General features: G+C 28.7%; 1 protein-coding gene across 3 annotated transcripts; it reads left to right on the top strand.

The window, feature by feature from the left end:
* Nucleotides 1-1,931: 1,931 nt before the first annotated feature.
* LOC123205781 (DEAD-box ATP-dependent RNA helicase 20-like) lies at nt 1,932-7,106 on the top strand. Of its 3 annotated transcripts, none has more exons than XM_044622820.1 (10): nt 1,941-2,278; nt 2,910-3,175; nt 4,142-4,321; nt 4,425-4,586; nt 4,772-4,926; nt 5,082-5,174; nt 5,499-5,584; nt 5,688-5,914; nt 6,193-6,423; nt 6,763-7,106. In XM_044622820.1, exons 1-10 carry the CDS (start codon nt 2,223-2,225, stop codon nt 6,819-6,821), a joined length of 1,515 nt encoding a protein of 504 aa, XP_044478755.1. In that variant the 5' UTR covers nt 1,941-2,222; the 3' UTR covers nt 6,822-7,106. The 3 variants fall into 3 exon arrangements, with proteins under 3 accessions (XP_044478757.1, XP_044478755.1, XP_044478756.1); XM_044622821.1 differs by having other exon boundaries at nt 1,942-2,278; nt 2,918-3,175; XM_044622822.1 differs by lacking the exon at nt 6,763-7,106 and having other exon boundaries at nt 1,932-2,278; nt 6,056-6,195.
* The last annotated feature ends 12,880 nt before the right edge of the window (nt 7,107-19,986 follow it).

Raw genomic sequence — 19,986 nt, forward strand, 5'->3', positions numbered from 1 at the left:
TGGTGTTAGAAATGTTGCATAGGTGTTAACCTATGAAATTGGGTGAGTGATTAAATGAATTGGTTGTGATTAAAAGCATATTGGAAATATATAAATCCTATAAAGGCATCCTATATAAGGTTTTATGGTATACATGTTTGTGATATAGTTGTATAATGTTAGAATTTTAAATATTAGTTTCGTTGCCTCTTAATGTATTTTAATGCCATAAACCCTAATAGGTGTTGAGACTAAAAATGTTTTCTAAATGACTGAGTTTAATTAAGAATTTTACATTATCAAAACTTAAAGTTTGACTAAGTTTAAAGGGGACTAAGTATGAGAATGAAACATGATAAGTATTAAATGTATAAGACTAAGTCTTTCTATTTGTCATTTGTAAATTGTTTTATGTTTATATTAAAAATAAAACTATATATACACATTTTTTAGTACACAAATAGGTATACACATGATGTATCATTATGCGATTAGATAATTTTAAATTAAGAATAAAATAACATTTAATCATATGATAATACTTTATGTGTGTATTTATTTATATACTAAAAAATATGTATATATAACATCACTCAGATATTAATAAAATGACATTCTTCCATCATTGTTTTACTCCATGTAATCAAATAAATGCTTTTAGAATGATAGAACTATAACGAGGGAATCAATGTGTAACACTGATCATGAAAAACCTATGTGTACACATGATAACCATTCTAGAAACATTCATACTCTATGTATTACTCTAAACCAGGGCACAAATAATGCTACTTAGAGTATCATACTGTTAAACGATTTTTTTAAAAGATAGTGGTAAATCTCATGTGTCAATATTGTTGATTAACAATCTAACGCAATACATGAGTGCATGTTAAATAGATATGTTTGCCGAACTAACTTGCTAAAAAGATTTTATATTAATGATAATTCTAATGTCTATAAAACACATCTTTTAACAAAAAATAGTATATGAGATCAATAATCTTTTAACTTAAGAGTATCAGGTTGTTTTGTACAACGATCGATATAACATAATTTTCTTTCATTAATGTCAAATAACCACAAAATAGTTTAGATGTTATCTAGAGTATCAGAGTTTAAAAATTATTGCCACATTTAGTAGATAAATATCCTTTATACCTGTAAGTATTTCTTCGATCAAATGATTATGTATTGCACGTGGTTTGATAAAATGAAAATTCTCACTTTCAAATTTCAAAAAATCAAATTCTCACGTATTATTCATTTTTGTTAATAAATTTGTATCTTTAAAAATGACTATTTTGCCCTTTTAAAAAGTTACAAAACAATCATTAACACTTAATATAAATATTAAATTATCAATATATTTGTACTAATTATCAAACAAACTTTAAAATATTGTATTTTAGTTAATTTATTAAGGACATAAATATTATTTTTAAAACTATTGATAGATATATTAAAATTTTAAAAAATTTGAAAACCCTTAGGAACGCTGTCATTAATTTCTTTAATATTTTTAAAATTACAATTTGACCTTCAAAAATTTTGAAAAGGGCAATAAAAAAAAAGAGGAAATGAAAAATAAAAATAACAAAGAGAAAAATAAAAATATATGTAAAATGATTTTTCTATCCTTTTACTTAATATAATTCATTAACAGAAGGGGATAATAAGTAAAAATTTTGTTTTCTGAAGCTTATAGGGTGGAAAATGATTATTTCAAAAAACCTTTGGTGAGAACTAGTCTTTTGGCCTATTTTCTATTGTTACATAAATATTTGTAACAATAAATTATATACACCATTTATATATATAAATAATAATATGTTATTTTATAATTAATGTTAATTTATTTTTATTTTTTAACGCTCTAAATAAATAATGAGGCGGGGCTAGTATTACGCTATTTGTAAACTCTACTTCCAATAATATCAACTAACCCGGTAACCCCTCCGGTTTCATTTTTAAAAGGATTATCATTTAACACTTGTCCACTTTTCACTGGACCGTCTTATCGGCTTGTGCAACGAACAGCAGGCACCCTAAAACGGCGACTTCGCCCCCTTCTTCCTCCCGCATTGATTGCTTTCACTTCTTCACTCTTACAGAGCTCTCTTTCGGAACCAACTCTACACTCAAAAGGCATAAATAAATCAAAAGCAGATTTGTTTTTTGGGTTTTTGATTAATTACAGCTGATAATTTCTCTAGGTTAGCGCAAACTCAGAGAGACACGTCATGAGCCGCTACGATAGCCGCTCGTCGGACCCCAGCTCATATCGTGACCGTCGAAGGTATGCCTCTTATTTTATCTCTTTCGCTGTTGTTTTATATGTTTTTTTTTAGGTAAATATAGGTTTTTGTTGGGTTTTTAGGTCTAAGAATGTACACAGAGTGAACACAATTGAATGTTGCATTAGTTTCGGTGGATTTGATGTGAATTTGGTTAATTTTGTTGAAATATTAGTTTTTTATTGCTGTTTGTCCATCAAGGAAATATTTTGTAGAACTAGAGTTTGGATAAGTGTAGGAGTATTTGTAATGTGGTTCGAGTGCTTTATGTTAAAAATATAATTTACGAAAGCAGTTTTGAGAGCTTTCTGCGAAAGTATCTATCCAGTGATATGTTCAGAAATAGTTCAAGTGCTTTTCTTATTTAAAACATGCTTCTCGGGAAATCTCATCAGGTGCATTTTTAATCTGAAAGAGCAGTTAAAGCTAAGCATTACAAAATTGTCCATTATGGAGGATGAATTAATTGAAACGAATTTATGTTGTATGTTATCTTAATTGCCTTTGGCAAAACTCGGAATAGTGGGGATACAAATCTTGATTAAAATTACGAGAATGTTGCCTTTGTTAAGCTTTAGAGACCAATTCGTTTATGGTTTTCATTTGTTGTTTGTGAATGTTGTGTTTTTTTAGTGATACAGGGTTTGGTGGCTCTTCGGGCTATGGCAGCTCAGTGCGGTCCTCTTCAAGCAAGAGCGAGCATAATAGTGCTGAGCCACCAAGGAAGTTAGATTTGGATGGATTGACTCCTTTTGAGAAGAACTTCTTTGTCGAGTCATCATCAGTGGCTGCAATGTCACAGAGGGAGGTGGAGGAGTATCGACAACAGAGGGAAATTACAGTTGAAGGCCGTGATGTGCCAAAGCCTGTCAAGAGTTTCCGTGACATGGGGTTTCCAGGTACCTTTTGTTTGATTTTGAGATTTTCTTATGTGTATCTTTTTTTTCTTTGTTTATGCATAAGTTAGAAAGTATTGTGCGGGAGAGGCTTCAATAATGGTTGTATCTGCAAATTGTTTACAAAATAAGTGGGAAGTTAAAATTTGCTGCCATGTTTTTTCATGGCATGAGCTCTGATTCGGTTGTCTGTTTACTCTATAAGCAAACACACTAGGTTGCTATTTATTCATTTGTAAATTTGTTTGGGACCCAACACAAATATTATTAATATTAAATAAAATAACAATAAGAGGTGTCAACTCTCCCCAAAGGTCGTAGCCTCCCTATTAGTCAAAGGTTGTCCAAAATACCAAAGTAACAATACTTTTCTCTTCCTTCAATCAATCACCTCTATGTATTCTATCAATATCTAACTTTCAAATCCAAATAATATTCAAATCAAATGTTTTATCCTAATATCAAATATCATATCCTAATCTCAAAGATCTTATCCTAATTAAATATTTTTATCCAAATCATATATTGTTTTAATTAATTATTATTATTATTGAATCCTAACAAAATGCAAACAGTGATGCATGTGACTGGTACATGTTACACGAGTAGTAGTTCAAGTGCACTTTTTCACACCTTTGATGAACAGAATACAGTTGATTCCTTGTTTATAAATTCGAAGTTATGCCTTTGTTAGCAGTAGTTATTAATGGAAATTTTCACTTGTAGTGTCTTCTAGGCATTCCATTGATAAAAGAGTATTTCTAATATCTGACTGCAACATTATACGTGATCTGTATTTCATAGTTTATAAAAATAAAATCATTACTCCAAGGCATATTATGGTTAAGTTTTCATTAATCTATCATAATAGAAGAAGTTAGTTAACTTTAATTGTTGAAAAGTTTCTCTATCAAATAAAAGAATATTTTCTTAAAGGCTGTTCATTTGAGTGCACCTACATGGCTGCAGATTATGTTATGCAAGAAATTACTAAAGCTGGCTTTGTTGAGCCAACAGCCATACAATCTCAAGGATGGCCTATGGCTTTGAAGGGTCGTGATCTTATTGGAATTGCTGAAACAGGCTCTGGAAAGACGCTTGCCTATCTTTTACCCGCAATTGTTCATGTTAATGCCCAGCCATTTTTAGGTAAGCTTGTATCTGAGATGGCAAGTATCTTGAATGCTTTATTTCCTTTCATGTTTTGTTCATTAGGTAGGCATAAATGTGGTTATTTTCCCTATATTTTCAGCTCCAGGAGATGGCCCTATTGTGCTAGTTTTAGCTCCAACTCGTGAACTTGCTGTTCAGATTCAACAAGAAGCTACTAAATTTGGTGCATCATCACGGATTAAAAGTACATGCATCTACGGAGGGGTTCCTAAGGGACCTCAAGTGCGTGATCTCCAGAAAGGTAGGTGACCTCTTCATTGTATTTAGGTTGCAACTTTCTTGCATTATATCCCTTAATACATTCTAATTCAGTTAAAGCTGACTTATTAAAATTTCATGTATGAGTTATTGTCTTTTGTAGTTCTTCTACTTGATGGGATGTTTGTGGGGTGTTGATACCATTATTATATTGATTTTTGGGTTCAGGTGTTGAAATTGTCATTGCTACTCCTGGGAGGTTGATTGATATGTTGGAGTCACACAATACAAATTTGCGAAGAGTAACTTACCTTGTCTTGGATGAGGCTGATCGGATGCTGGACATGGGGTTTGAGCCTCAAATACGGAAGATTGTTTCTCAGGTTTTGTCTTTTTCATCCTAAGATTTTCTTCCCTATATTTATCTAAGTATGTTGTGATGTCTGTCATGGACATATATTCCGCTCTTATTCATCTATTTTCCCTTGCCTATCCTCTTTTTGGTATGGATATTAATCTTATGTTTCCCTCTGCACAGATCCGCCCTGATCGTCAAACATTATATTGGAGTGCCACTTGGCCTAAGGAGGTTGAGCAACTTGCTAGGCAGTTCCTTTACAACCCATACAAAGTAAGATACGTTACAACTCTAGTAGTATTCAATGGGCAACTCTAGTAGTATGTAATGGGCTTCTGTTTTTTGGAAACATCTTCTGTTAAATTGTTTTCAATTTATATTTCAACATCAATGCACTTTCAATCATGATATACCATCTGTATTGTTATTGGGCTTTTAGTTTTAAGGTATTTAGGCCTTTTTAAAGAGATAATGTTCTTGTCTATTTCTACATGATCTTGTTGAGTGGTGATTATTCTTCACAACTGTTGCTTTTTTGGAATTCCGCTCAATTGTTGGCAAAGAGCACTTATTTGTCTTTCCGTTGGCATACCTCAGGTGATTATTGGTTCACAGGATTTAAAAGCTAACCATGCAATTCGCCAGCATGTTGATATTGTTTCTGAGAGCCAGAAATATAACAAGTACTGTGCCCTTGATCTTGTTCTTAAGGGATTTTTCTCCTTTCATCACTTGTACATCACAGGGGGCTTTTTTTAATTCTGAATGATCTATCTTGTACTCTAGATTGGTAAAGCTGCTGGAGGACATCATGGATGGTAGCCGAATACTGATTTTCATGGATACTAAGAAAGGTTGTGACCAAATTACCCGGCAGCTTCGCATGGATGGATGGCCTGCTCTCTCAATTCATGGAGATAAAAGTCAAGCAGAAAGGGATTGGGTCCTCTCAGAGTTTAAAGCTGGGAAGAGTCCAATAATGACTGCAACAGATGTTGCAGCTCGTGGTTTAGGTATTTACTATCTATCAACGTTATGCTACTGTATGTTGGTTCTTTATCTTACTATTGGACCCTTATTTTTAACTTGACTATGAAGTTGGGTTAACAACCAACAAAAACTTAGCATCTTCATCTTTTGTGCCATTGTTCAAGCCTTCTTGTGTCTTATTGGATGGCTTCCACATATTTCTCAACCAGTCCAGTAAAACTAGGCTTCACTGGTTCTTTGTGTGTACTCTTGGGTGACCAGCTTTAACATTCGCATTCCTCATTGTTCTGGTCTGCGGCAGATGTCAAGGATGTAAAATATGTGATAAATTATGACTTTCCGGGATCTCTTGAGGATTATGTTCATCGCATTGGTCGAACTGGAAGAGCTGGGGCAAAGGGGACAGCATACACTTTCTTCACAGCAGCAAATGCTAGATTTGCTAAGGAACTGATTACCATACTCCAAGAGGCTGGACAGAAGGTCAGTCCTGAATTGGCAGCTATGGGTCGTGGCCCACCTCCTCTGTCAGGTCAGTTGATGAGTGAATTTATTGTTACAATGCATGTGTAATCAATATAGGTTGAATTTTTTTTAGTGATTTTCGATGAACTTGAAGTATAAACCCAACTAGATTGGCATTATGCATGTTTAAGTAATCAAATGAGTTTACAGTGCTTTAATTTTTGCTCCCTATGTGATAGCGGATGTTCTCTTTTGTGGCTTAATTTGAGGGGAAAGATTTTTGTTGTATAATCATGGATGATTAGTGCAATACATGAAATGGTCACTTTTGACACTTGTGTGATTTTTGCCTATGCTTTCCTAGCTAATAAACTCTTCTTCTTTGTTATGTTCTTTATGAAAGCAGGGCATGGGGGTTACCGAGACCGTGGGAGAGGTTACAGTGGTGGTCGCTCATGGAACTAAATTTCTTAAGAGGGCCTGTGAGTTTGGTTACCAACATAAAAAAAAATCGTGGCCATCACAGCATGCAGATGGGGGAAAACTTGTATGTTTAGAGGATAGATTTTAGATGATATTATTCCTAATATTTGAGGATTTGTTTTTTCCCAATTACTGTTTTATTGGAACCAATGCCTTGTAGAATCAGAGGCCAGATTCTGTAAAATATATAAACCGTCAAACTCTCTGTACACAAGTGGTGAAAGACCATTTTTGTTTCATCAAAGAATCTTGACTTTTGTTATCAAACTATTTTCTTGGGTTCTATTTGTTGCCATGGGGATTTTCTCTTTATAAAATGGAATGCATCACAGAAAAGCAAAACGGTAGGTGAGGAGTTGGGGTATATTCACACAAAATATGAGGTTCAATTTTGCATTGATAGTTATTAGTTGGTATGTTGATGGCAGATATGCTAAACCATTTAATATTTTGGACCAAACACTTTTGGGCCTAAAGCAATTGCTATGAAGGTAAGCTACAAAATTTGTGATGTGAGACCAATTAGAAGGGATTTTCCAATATTTTAAATTGCTTTCAAAGAGTGCAAGGTATTTTTCAAATCAGAAATTGTTTTTTTTTCAATTCAATCAGGAAAAATGACTTTTAATATTCTCTAGAGAAACACTTATGGGTTATTACTATTGAAAGCACATTAGGAGCTACTAGTTTGAAGCTCTTTTGATACCCAAAAAAATGGGGAGTTGCTTGCAAAATTTCAGTCCACTAACATCTTTAACAAAATGGGTGATAATAGAAAAAGCAAAATAATAGCTCAAAATATGTCACACAAAAAAGGTTGTTTTATCATGTAGGACCAATTGTGTCTTGGAGTTTTGGATATGGCTCCCATTAAGCACCTTATTGAATATGTGGCAATCCAGTCCCTAAATTAAGATAAGTGAAACCCTTCTCTTTCTATCTATCTATTTGCACTTGGCAAGCTTGTGGGCAATTTTATAATGTCAAACTAATTCAATTTAACTGCTTATCGAATTAGGCTACTTCTTTTGATTTCATTAAAACTCTATTAACAATGACTATTATTAATAACTTATAATTCTATAATTAAGTTATTTTAAATTAATAATAAAATAATATCAAATTATATGATAACACGTATTTTCATTTATATGTAAAAAAGAATTTCATGTTTGTCTTCTTTAGCCATAAAAACATAACAAAACTAATTGTTATCATATACTTTTATGTTAAAAAAGGGGCAAGCAAGGTTGTTAGCTATCTCTTTCTTTTATTCTCAAACAAAACAACAAAATAAAAAAATGAGTGGTAATAGTATTAAAAAAGCACAAAGTACTAACAATATTGCATGCATGTAAGCAAATCCATAAAAAAAAGTGATGAGAGGAAATGGATAAGGTGAGGTGTCATACTCATCCTCCACATGAAGCTTGTTCTAATGAAATTATTTCACAGTTACAAGCAATATCAATCATTCATGTGGGTTTATCCATTTTTCAGTAAATTTCTGTGCAGAATACAATATTTTTTAGATTTTAATTCATGGTTAATCAGTATTCATTGTGTTATAAAATCTGTAAAAGTTTAAGAAAGTTTGAATCTAAAGTCACTCTCTTAATTATAAAGAACTGTCTTCTTGTGATCTTGAAAGGGATGCTCTTTGCAGAGATTGAAAGGTACCCAAGGTAATCTAACAAACGAGAGCTTGGACCCATGTTAGTTATAGTGGTCCAAGAGGAAAAGGGCACCCTAATTTGCCTCCCTAAGTTGCTTCAAAGATGTTCAAGTGGAGTCCTAGTAAGGACCCTTTTGCAGGCAAATTTGTACTTGATGCTACATTGATTGTATCCTTGACCAAAAGAGGGAGAGGTGTGTGGATGAGGCAATGGGTGGACCCAAAGGGCTCTTGTGTCCTTTACGTAGGTGCAACCATGTTAAGAACATGGGTTTGGTCCCATCCCAACCAGCATCAGCATTAGAGATACCTTGATGCCAGATAAATTTGGTCATACAAGTTGAAAGGCAAACCTTTGTGTTTTTTTGTATAAGCATGTGTTTGTTAATTTTTGTGGTAGTAGCAGGTGAACAAATCATTCATCATGGCCTCAAGTGGCAATAAATGGATCTCACACAACTACCCTTGCGTTGGGGGAACTCAAAACATATCTTATTAGCTAAAACAAACTTTCAGTATAAATTATTTGATTAATAATTTATTTAATTTTAAGTATCTAATTAAATATTTAAATAAAAAATCATCATACGATTGGATGAGTTTAAATTAAAAATAAAATAATATTCGATCAATTAGATATATATATAACATTACTCTATATTTATTGTCAAAACTAATACTTTTTTAAGATAATAAACTTGTTTAAAAATAAAGATTGGTGAAATATCTTGATCATAAATTAAGATACTTTATGTTGTTAGTTAAGTTGTCAAAATTTACGGATTTTACGAAGTTTAAGATTTATTATAAAGGCTTAAATTATACATTTTTATGAAATCAATAAATTAACGATGTTGATGAAATTGATACCAACTCAATATGAGCCATGAATTAATGATAATATAAATAAAAATTGAATTAAATGATGAATTGGGATTGGTTGAATTGATATTACTTTGATAAGGACATGAAATGATGATAATGAAACCCATAAGAATCCAAACAAAAGTTGATGCATGAAAGCTGAGAAGAACAGTTTGATTTGAAGACAATCACAAAATAATCCCTATTGTTAGTGACAAATTATCAATTTAAGTTTGGTAGGAAACCAAAAGGAAAAAGGCCTTTACCCAACACTTAAGAAAGTAATTAGTTAGTGAAGAAAATCATTATTAAATTCATTAAATAGCCCTGTAAAACTTGTTTACAAGTCAATAATTTCAGGTTTGTTAGGTATTTTTCGGTAGAATGAATAATGACTCTCTCAAATTTGGACACTTCTTGTTGTCGATCTTCCACTCAAAGAAAAAAAAAAGTGATAAAAGATTTCTTTCTTAATCATAAAACAATAAAACTATATATACTTATTTTTAGAATATAAATTAATAGATATTTATATGTGTCATCTTGTGATTAGAGAATTTTAAATTAAAAATAAAATAATATTCAATCATTTGATAACACAAATAAGTATGTACTCATTTATATATTCAGAATAGGTACACATAATATTTATCAATATCAAATGGGTTTGTTTTTCTAAAGCAAAATAAATTTGGGTATTCGATTTCATATATATATATATATATATAAAAAGAAAGAGTAATTGAAATTTTGATAATTAAAAAGACCCACAAATTATCACTTTTAGAACCCACAAATTCTCTTGAAAAATTCCACTATTGCAATGGATAATTGAAGATGGATCCAAAAAAAAAAAGGAATCAAAAAGATAAAATATCAACATATTCCTAAATTCATTGAATAGATTTTTTTTTAATTTCAAAAAATAAAAAACCATTTTTATTTAAAAATAATAATGAATTTGTGAATCATTTAAAATTGCATGAATTATGATAAGTATCCAATGGATTGGAGAGATAGAATCTAATAAAATAAGATAAGGAAGATGAAAATTGAAAGGTGGTGGTGACAAGTGACAACAATGGCTAGCCAACATATGTGTGTGTATGTGTGTGGCTTACTCATCCACATCATACACAAATAAAATGCCTTCTCCACATTTCATCTCTTTCTCTTTTTGCTATTACATCCAATTAATTTTGGTATCTTTTTATATGGTCCTGCTTTTTTTTTTTTTTTGCTGACGTGTTATTTTCTTTTTTTTGGATTGGATAAAATAGTCCCACTTTCTTTGCTCATGTGTCATCTTTATCTTATATTTTTAGTCCATTTTACATGGGCAATAATTAATTTTTAATATATATATATATATGGCCTCATGAGACAGAAAATATTATTTGAAATTTCTTAAAAATAAAGAAATTATTAATTGAATAAGAAGCAAAGCGTTTTAATTATAGAAATTGGATTCTAGGCCCAAGTGAGTCCAAAAGAGCAAGGAGATTGGCCCATGAAGCAGGACAGGTTATAAAGGCAGCCAGCTGCAAGTGTCGGTGACAAAATAAATTTTAACTGTCCAATGGGATTCAAAGTTTCAAACAAAGGACCCACCAACATTAGAGGCAGAGAATTAAGAAGAAAAAATTGTCAGCATGATGTGATTAAAAAGTGAGACTGAAGATTGAGGATGTTGGTGTTGGAGATTCATTCGGATTTTCTCGAGAAAGTGCTGGAAAATTTTGACCCAATTTTCTCTCTTTCTCCCCTTTCTTCTTAGGCTTCGATTTATGAGAATTTTCATTCTATAGGTTTTTATAAATAATTTTAATTTATCGAAACTTACAAATTCAGAGACAGATTTAACATTTTACTTTATGGTAACATCCAATAATATAAATTAAATAAATAATTATATATAATTATTGAAGATGTCGGTGATAATATTAATAGATTGAGACATGACATGAAGGGCATTAATATATATAAATAAATAAATAAATATATTAATATATATATTAACCAAAGTTTGTCCTCATCTATGGCTTTATTGCCCATTGACAAAGGGAAAAAAACAGAATCAACACCCAAATATAAAATTTTAATTTTAATTATATAGATAATATATTATTATATAATTAAATATTATTTTATTTTTAATTTAAAATTATGTAATTATATAATAATATATTATTTATATAATTAAATTATATATACATAATTTTATTAATTAAATATATATATTAAATAATTCCTTTTAAATAAAAGGATGATGTCATATATAAAAAAGGCAGATAAGGGATTATGTAATCAACTTGAGTAATATGTATACTTCAAAGCATCCATGATTTAAAGGTGATTGTCCTTGTTGCCGTCTTAGAAAAATATTCCTAAAACATAAAAAAAGGTGAATATATAAAATAACAATAAATATTTTTTAATACATATAATAATATATTATCATTAATATCTAAATTAATAATGATGAAAAAAAATATTTACCCAATTCCACAAAAAAAAAAAAAACTCAGATAGATTTAGAACAAATGTATATTTTACATTGTTTATAATACAATTAAAATTGGTTTTCATATAATAAAAATATTTTTTATTTTCCTTTTTATGGTATTTGGGTATATATAAATGACAAAAAAAATTCTTTTGGGACAGAAAATTATACCACATATTACTTTTAAGAGTTATTTTAAGGAAGTACTTTCAAGTACTTACTTTAGAAAATGAAAAAAAAAAAAAGTCTAACATACCAACTTTAGAAAAAATATATAATATATATATAATTTTTATATTAAAAAATTACACAAATTAATATGATATTGATGTAAACTTGACATGCTAGATATTTTTGACCGATGACATCTGCCATATCAATGTCATATTAGTTTGTATAATTTTTCCGTGTATGAAAATTATATATATAATATTATTGTTTGAAAAAAAAACCCTAAATTTAATTACCAAATTTTCAAATCCCTTTGTGGGTCTTTAAAAATTATTTATTTGGGTCAATGCAAATTAAAATTTCTCAAACTATCTATTAATTGACCTTCTATCATTTGAATTCAATCAATAATCAAAGCAAATATTGAATTTTGAAGCAATAAAATACAATAATTATTATGATCCTTGCTTTGAATATTCACCTTGTCTTATCCATATTCCAAAACATTAAAATGAAAACAAAAATTCCCACTCAAGTTTGTGGTCAATTTTTCACATTGTAGAAAATAATTAAAACAAGATTGAGTTAGTGGGGATGTTGCAATGCTCCTTCTCCTCTAATAATGTGAAAGGGCTTTTTGACAAATCAATCTTGCTATTATTGTTATAGCTGTGATGAATTGAAAGACATTAGCTGGCTTTGTCATGTTTTGAAAAGTCTGCCTGTGGAGGTGGCTCAAGAAGTGGGTTCAAGGTGGACAATTCATATAGGCCAAAGGGCTATTTTCCATCAAAGTTTATATGTATTTTTAAAATTACATTCATAAAATTTAAGTAAAATCTCAGTCGAAATTAAGAGTAAAACTATTATTTAATTTTAAAAAATTTAAAAATTAAAGTTTTATTATGTTTATCCCTTTAATTTGAAAACTCACAATTTTTTCCATCAAAAATTTAAAAAATCAATATTTTTCCACCTTGTTCACTCTCTCTCTTAGTTTATCTCTCTCTATCGATCATTTATATATCTAAATTATATATAAAAATGTGTACGTATAGTTTTATTGAATTTATTTAAATGTTTAATCACAACTAATTAATAAACATAATTAAATTTGATTAAAAGAACAAAATATCCCTTTTTAGATGTTTGCTTAATGTTTGGGTTATTTTTTGGTGCAAATCTTGCTACAATTTTTTAGATATTGGATAAATGTATTTGTACAATCAAGATTGAGGGAAAAAAAAATCGGATAATTGATACAAGTACTATCACTTGTCCAGAATACGTATACCTGTTATATGTATACATTTGAAGTATTTTATTGACTAATTATTTATACATTGACTTTGAATTAATGTTAAAAATGTGGATTTTCTTTCAAGTATTTTTATGATCTTTTAATAAACATAAAAATGTCTCCTTTGTTATTGGATCAATGAAATAGATGGAGAACATTTTATGGGGTTTATTTGAAAAACATTCAAAATGCTCGACATGTTTTCTATTTTCCCTTTTGTACTTCTATGAGAAGCACTTTCAACTAATAACACCCTTTTTTTTCCAATAAAATTACGGATAACCATTTTGAATATACAAATAGATACATATATAAATATATAATAATTATATATATATATATATATATATATATATATATATATATATTTATTTATTTATTTATTTATTTATTTATTTATTTACATACTCAAAAATAAATACACGTAGCTCAAATTGGCCATAGCACAACATTAAAAGTTGATTTGGACTACTGAGCAAAATGTTTGCATCAATGTTAGTTAGAGAATTAATTAATAAGATGCTTCTAATCCTTGATTAAATAATGACATTGAGGCCATCATCAGAATACCATTTATTTTGCTCAACAAGTTTTATACACATTTTAATGTGATGATTTGTCCCATTTTCTAAGACAAAAGCCAGCAAAAAGAAACCAATTTAGTTCTTTAAAATTCAATTAAAAAAAAAAAAGAAAAAAATTAACCCATCACATCTTTCCCACAACAAGAATATTAATTAGATTAGTTGGTTGGTTGTTTGTAGGTTAAGCAATTTTGGTTTCATTTGCAGTGACAATTTGTTGTTATTTTTCCTCCCACTTTAAGGGATATTAATTGGACCCGTTTTCATACAACCATAAACTATATAGAAAGATCATACCTATATGGGCAACTCATTCATTTGTTTGGTTATTGGGATGCATCAATCTGCGCTTAGGATTGTGTCTTAGTATTTACATGAAACACAAACTCTAAAAAACTCAAATGCACACGAAAGGTTTGTCATCTCTTTATATAGAGACCATGCATAGTCATTCATGTTGATGTACAACTATACAACCAATATTTATCTTATTTGTACTATTTGTTATTATCTAAATTTCAGGAAAAATTAGATTATTAGATAATCCTTATTTAAAATATTTAGAATAAGATAATTCATCACCTTTTCTCAAGGATATGAGAGAGAAAACGAAATGTGGCAATGATGAGAAAAGTTTTAAAAAGGAGCAACGTTTGAGGTTTTTTTAGTAATGAGAAACTCTTACTTAAGTTAGAGTACTATTTTTACGTTTAATTAAGAATTATTCTATTGACCTAATCAAACTTAAATAGAATATATCTTAAATATCGATGGTATAATGATTATACCATATAAGTCAAAAATTTGATCTTAATATATTTTAAATAAGTTTCAAATTAATGTATTATTGTTTGAATACCCCTATTTTTATCACACGAATTACCATTTGAGGGTACACATTTAGACTTCTTTCCTCTATCCATACAATTTTTTTTATTTTTTATGTTGATTTTATCTAAATTTTATGGGCATCACGCAAAAGCACATTGGATATTTTTGCCCATCTGTCATACATATTTCGGTGGAAAAGGTATGGTTAATGTATTAGTGAAAAGGGTTTTTTTTTTTTTAGGTCAAAGCTTAGGTGGTATATGTTAACAAATCTACCAATAAAAATGTTGACCTATCACAATGGTGAGAGTGTCACATTTACAGGTAATGGAAAGAAGAGTGGTTAATGCAGAGCACATGCCTAACCAAAATATTTTGAAATCCATACTTCACTTTTCATATTAAAATAATTTGCCACACGCGTCCACTTGCGCCGTAGAATTACTGCACTATTCCCCTCTTTTGCTTTCAATAAACCAAATCCTTCACGTGAAACGACAGTGCTACATCTTTCGCTACCATTCACTTCACGCGCTTTTAAGGGTCCCCCGAACTAGTACCCACTTTTAGAGTTAAAATTCGAGTTAAATTTATTTGAATTTAAAGTCAAATTTAAATTCAAGTTTTAAAAATATTTAATTTATTAAATTTATAAATTTAAAATTTTTATATAAAATAATATTATTTTAATTCATATACATTAAAATGATGTTATTTTAGTAATAAATTGAGATCAAAACTCAAATGAGTTAAGGTATTTTAAAGCAAACCGAGTTCAAGGTTAGACAAGCTCGAACTTCACTTTGCTCAAATCTAATCTTATTTGTTATTAAAAAGACCCAAATAAAAATTTATATACACATAATACTAAAATTTTTTAAAAATTATTCAAAATCCTAAGAATATAATTATTCATTAATTAAATACAACATTTTTATTTTTATTCATTATATAATATATATTTAAATGTTATCTTTCATGTAATATTAAAACCCATCCCTTCTATAGTGGTTTTTTAAAATCATTTTTTTATTTTTCTATTTTAGCCAAATTTTTTTTTTAATTTTCAAAAAATCATTATTAACAATAAAATTTATTTATTTAATGATATAGCATAGTCTAAATAAATATTATTAAGTAATACAAAAATGATAAAATAGAAAAAAAAAAAACCCTCTTATGTTTTCCGCTTTAGGAAAAAAAACGAAGGTTAATTTAGTATAAATTGCATAATACTGGTTTAATTAATTTTTATTAATGGTTATTTTTTAATAAATATATTTTTACATATATAGAATTTAATTTATTTATTGATAATAAAAAGATGGAGGCGCGTGGAAGCAAAGTTAAGGTGATTTGACAAGTTTGCTTTTGTCGTTTGTACACTTGCTCCGAATGTCAAAAACACAACCGAAGGCATGTTAAGTTGCCGACGATTTCACTGTTTAAATCTTTTATAATATTTTATGTGTAATGTTATTGGTAGATAATGATATATTATTATATAATTTAATATTGTTTAATATTTAATTATATAATAATATATTATTATTTGAATATAAAATTATATATAAAAATAATTAATAAAAGTCATATTACAAATTAATTAATCATAATTTATATTGTGTAAAAAGGAGGATACGTGACTTCAAGAATTAATAAATTTAGTAAAGTATTAAAATTTTTTAAGAGAAAATCCGGATTTAAATTCTATCATGTTTGTCAAACATTGACTTACCTAGTCAGTTAGTTTAATAATTATGAATCTGATCATTATATTTTAAATTTATCTGTTCAATCAATACAAAGTTTTCAATTATTAAAAAAAAAAGATAACTTTGCCATACATGGAAGTGTTTGGTTAAAGTGAAAAGCAATAATGAAAACTTCTCCTTGCAAGATTTGTATTCCTTATTATAATCCACTTTTCTAAAATCACATGTACCATTCAAGCTTATCATAGATAGACTACACTACGGGCTTTTCCTTTTCTCTCTCAATCAATCTCTAAGAGTATATAATTTTTGTTTTTTCTTTTAAAATAAATATATTAATTTTGTATAGATATCGTAATTGCCCCATACCCACCTCAATCATTGAACATTAAACTATGATTTATCTGGATTCAATTTTTGATTCCCTTCTTTACTAACATGTTTAACACTTGGGTATTTAATGCCCCATTAGGTCATTATTTATATATTAAACATTATGCGTAAGACTTTTCTTAATATAAGAATATTAATGGTTAGATTCAGGGATTAGTAGATAATAAAACTGATAAAATATTAAAATTTTTAGAGAAAAAACTTAGATTCCATGTATATGAAATCCTGACTTATTCAATATAATAATTATAGATCTGATCACTATATTTTAAAGTTTATCCGTTTAACCAATTCGGATAAGATTCCTTGAGAATTTTCTAATTTCAGGGGGGTTAGGTGTTTGTAATAATGCATGCAAGTATAATCTTTTTTTTTTTTTTAAATATATATTTGATTGCTTAATTTAAAGGACTTTCAACAGAAATGCCAACAAACATGAAGAAAAAAATGCATTTTTTTTATAAGTTTTTAGATCTCTTTCTCCTCCCGGCAAGTAAACCATCTATTCTTCTTTGATTCTTGAAATTGAAAGTTTTCTTCTTTTCTCTCTGATTGCTCATGAGTTGGCAACAATCATCCGACATTCATGCATCATTTTAATTTTTTTAAATCTTTAATCAGGGAGTTGATGAGAAAAATCTTGATTTTGTTCATATTTAATTTGGAAATTGACATGATAATTCAGTAATAATTTATATATATATATTTGAATGCATATTTTCAATCACACAATAAATATTTAATTTATTGACAAAATATTTACTCTTAAGAATACATTTTTTAAGAATAAACCCAAGATAAGTCCATCATTTTGTTTATTTTATAGCATTTGTCGTTCAATCAGAACGTCTCCTCGATCTAACTCACGGATATGCACTTGACAATGATTAACAATCAATAATCAATGAACAAATATCGTTTTAGCTCACAACCTATAAGATAAGCTTCGACGTCATTTCTTCTTGCTAAAAGCTATAAAACAAGATGTAAGGACCAAATCCTTCGTGATCACAACATGCATCTCAAATTAAATAAAGGTATTCTATTGTAGGAGAATTGTATTCCTTATTTTTGACCACTACAATTGAAGTATAATTATTTTCTTACCACTTTAGGATCATGACGATACTCATTAAGTTATTAAGGTTATATCCTATACTTGTATAAATGTAACTCCCATTGTTATAAATTCAAAATAGTGAAAAAATGGATGACACGTTTGATATATGCTTAAAGAATTAAACGTTGGACATTGCATCCAAATACATTACTTACACATAAGCACACATTATTTCTATTACTTCTTGCTTAATTTGTAACTTTGTATTATTATGACAATAACAACACAATGAACGAAGATTATTGAGTTTTTCGTCAAACCATGTAAAAAAAGTTTGTCTACTATTTACGTCATTATATATTTTTATATCCTTGTATTACAATCATCTAAATTAGGGTTAAATTCGAAGTAAACTTATTCGAATTTGAAACAAACTTTATTCGAACAAGTTCAAATCAAATTTATTCTAAGCAAGTTTAAGTATGAACGTGAGTCTAGATTTTAAACGAAAAACGAGTTCAAGCTTGAACTCGAACATAGGTTGAGAGAGTTGAGCTCAACTCGCGAGCCACTTGCTCAAAAGAAAAAATGATTTTAACTTGGAACAAATTTACAATATATATTTTTCATAAAGAATATCATGAATAATCCAAAATTTGATATGAGCCTAAAGTTGAGCTACTGAGCTTGAAATGCAAGCCCAACACTGATCAAAACGAATCCGAATCAGAATATATAAGCTCGAACTAAGTGCGAGTCAATTCCAAACACTAAAATTATGAAGCGAATTGAACACAAACATATATTCAGTGAATTCGATGAGTATAAACCTAAGCTCGAGCAGAACTTATTAAAAATAAGTCAAAAATGAGTTAGGCTCTGTTTAGACTCAATTCGATTCGTATCCAACTCTAATCTAAACTTAATATATTTTGTATTAGTGCAAACTTTCATACCGACAATATTAGACAAGAAAATTTATAAACTAGATTAAACAATAAACGCATCCCAACAACCATGCACAATATAAATTAATAAACCTATAATAATATTATTACATGGAAGTGCTTTTGACACTTTTTCAAAAGCACTTCCAAAGTTTCTTAAATCATAAGAAACCTCAAATGACATTAGTAGGCTGTAATTTATGACATGCATAATATTTGTTTGATTTGAAGTCTATGTTTCTTGATTCTTGCTTCATTTGCTTTCACTTTTTTGAAAACATTTCCACCAAACATTACCCATTTTGTGTGGATTTAAACATCGAGTAACATTATATTATAATTTTATGTATAAACAACGATGTGTCATTATGTAATTGGATAATTAAAAATTAAAGATAAAATAACATCAAATTACATGATTACATATAATTATTTATACATAAAATTATACGTAAAAATTGTATACATAATTTTATTATTAAACATTGCCCATGTTCTTATAATAACATTAAATTGGTTAGATCCAAAATGAGGGAATCATTAGCACTTTGGTTTTGGCAGGCACTCTTTCATTTAATAAATATAAAGAATTATTAAAATTTAAACTTTATATATCTTGAATTTCAAGCAAAATTTAATGTTAGATTAGTGAGCTTCCTTCACAACCATGCCACCAAACCCTTCATTTGATTTCATAAGAGTAGTTTTGTATGATTTTTTTGACCAACATTCTAATAATTAAAAATGACTTGTAATTTTGATGAAGTGAGAATTAAACTATTTGATTAACATAATTGAGAATTTGGTAGGGTTTTCTGGATGATGCCCCATATCCCATATGTTGGTTGGCAAGTTTACAAAGTTTAAACATGGTCATTTAGTAATTAATTATCTAATTATTGAACCAAAATGATTGTCATAATTATTTAAATATAAATATATTTAGAAATAATTTTATGTTAATTTGTATAATTTGTTTTTAGAGATAAAATATTTAAAAAAATGGGATAATAATATCTATCTCTTTGTTTCAACCCTAATTCTGAGTAATTAGTATGAACAAATACTTGACGCTATGAGATATTTTAAATAATTAGGGGC

This window comes from Mangifera indica, unplaced genomic scaffold, assembly GCF_011075055.1.
Source record: "Mangifera indica cultivar Alphonso unplaced genomic scaffold, CATAS_Mindica_2.1 Un_0016, whole genome shotgun sequence".
NCBI classification, from domain to species: domain Eukaryota; kingdom Viridiplantae; phylum Streptophyta; class Magnoliopsida; order Sapindales; family Anacardiaceae; genus Mangifera; species Mangifera indica.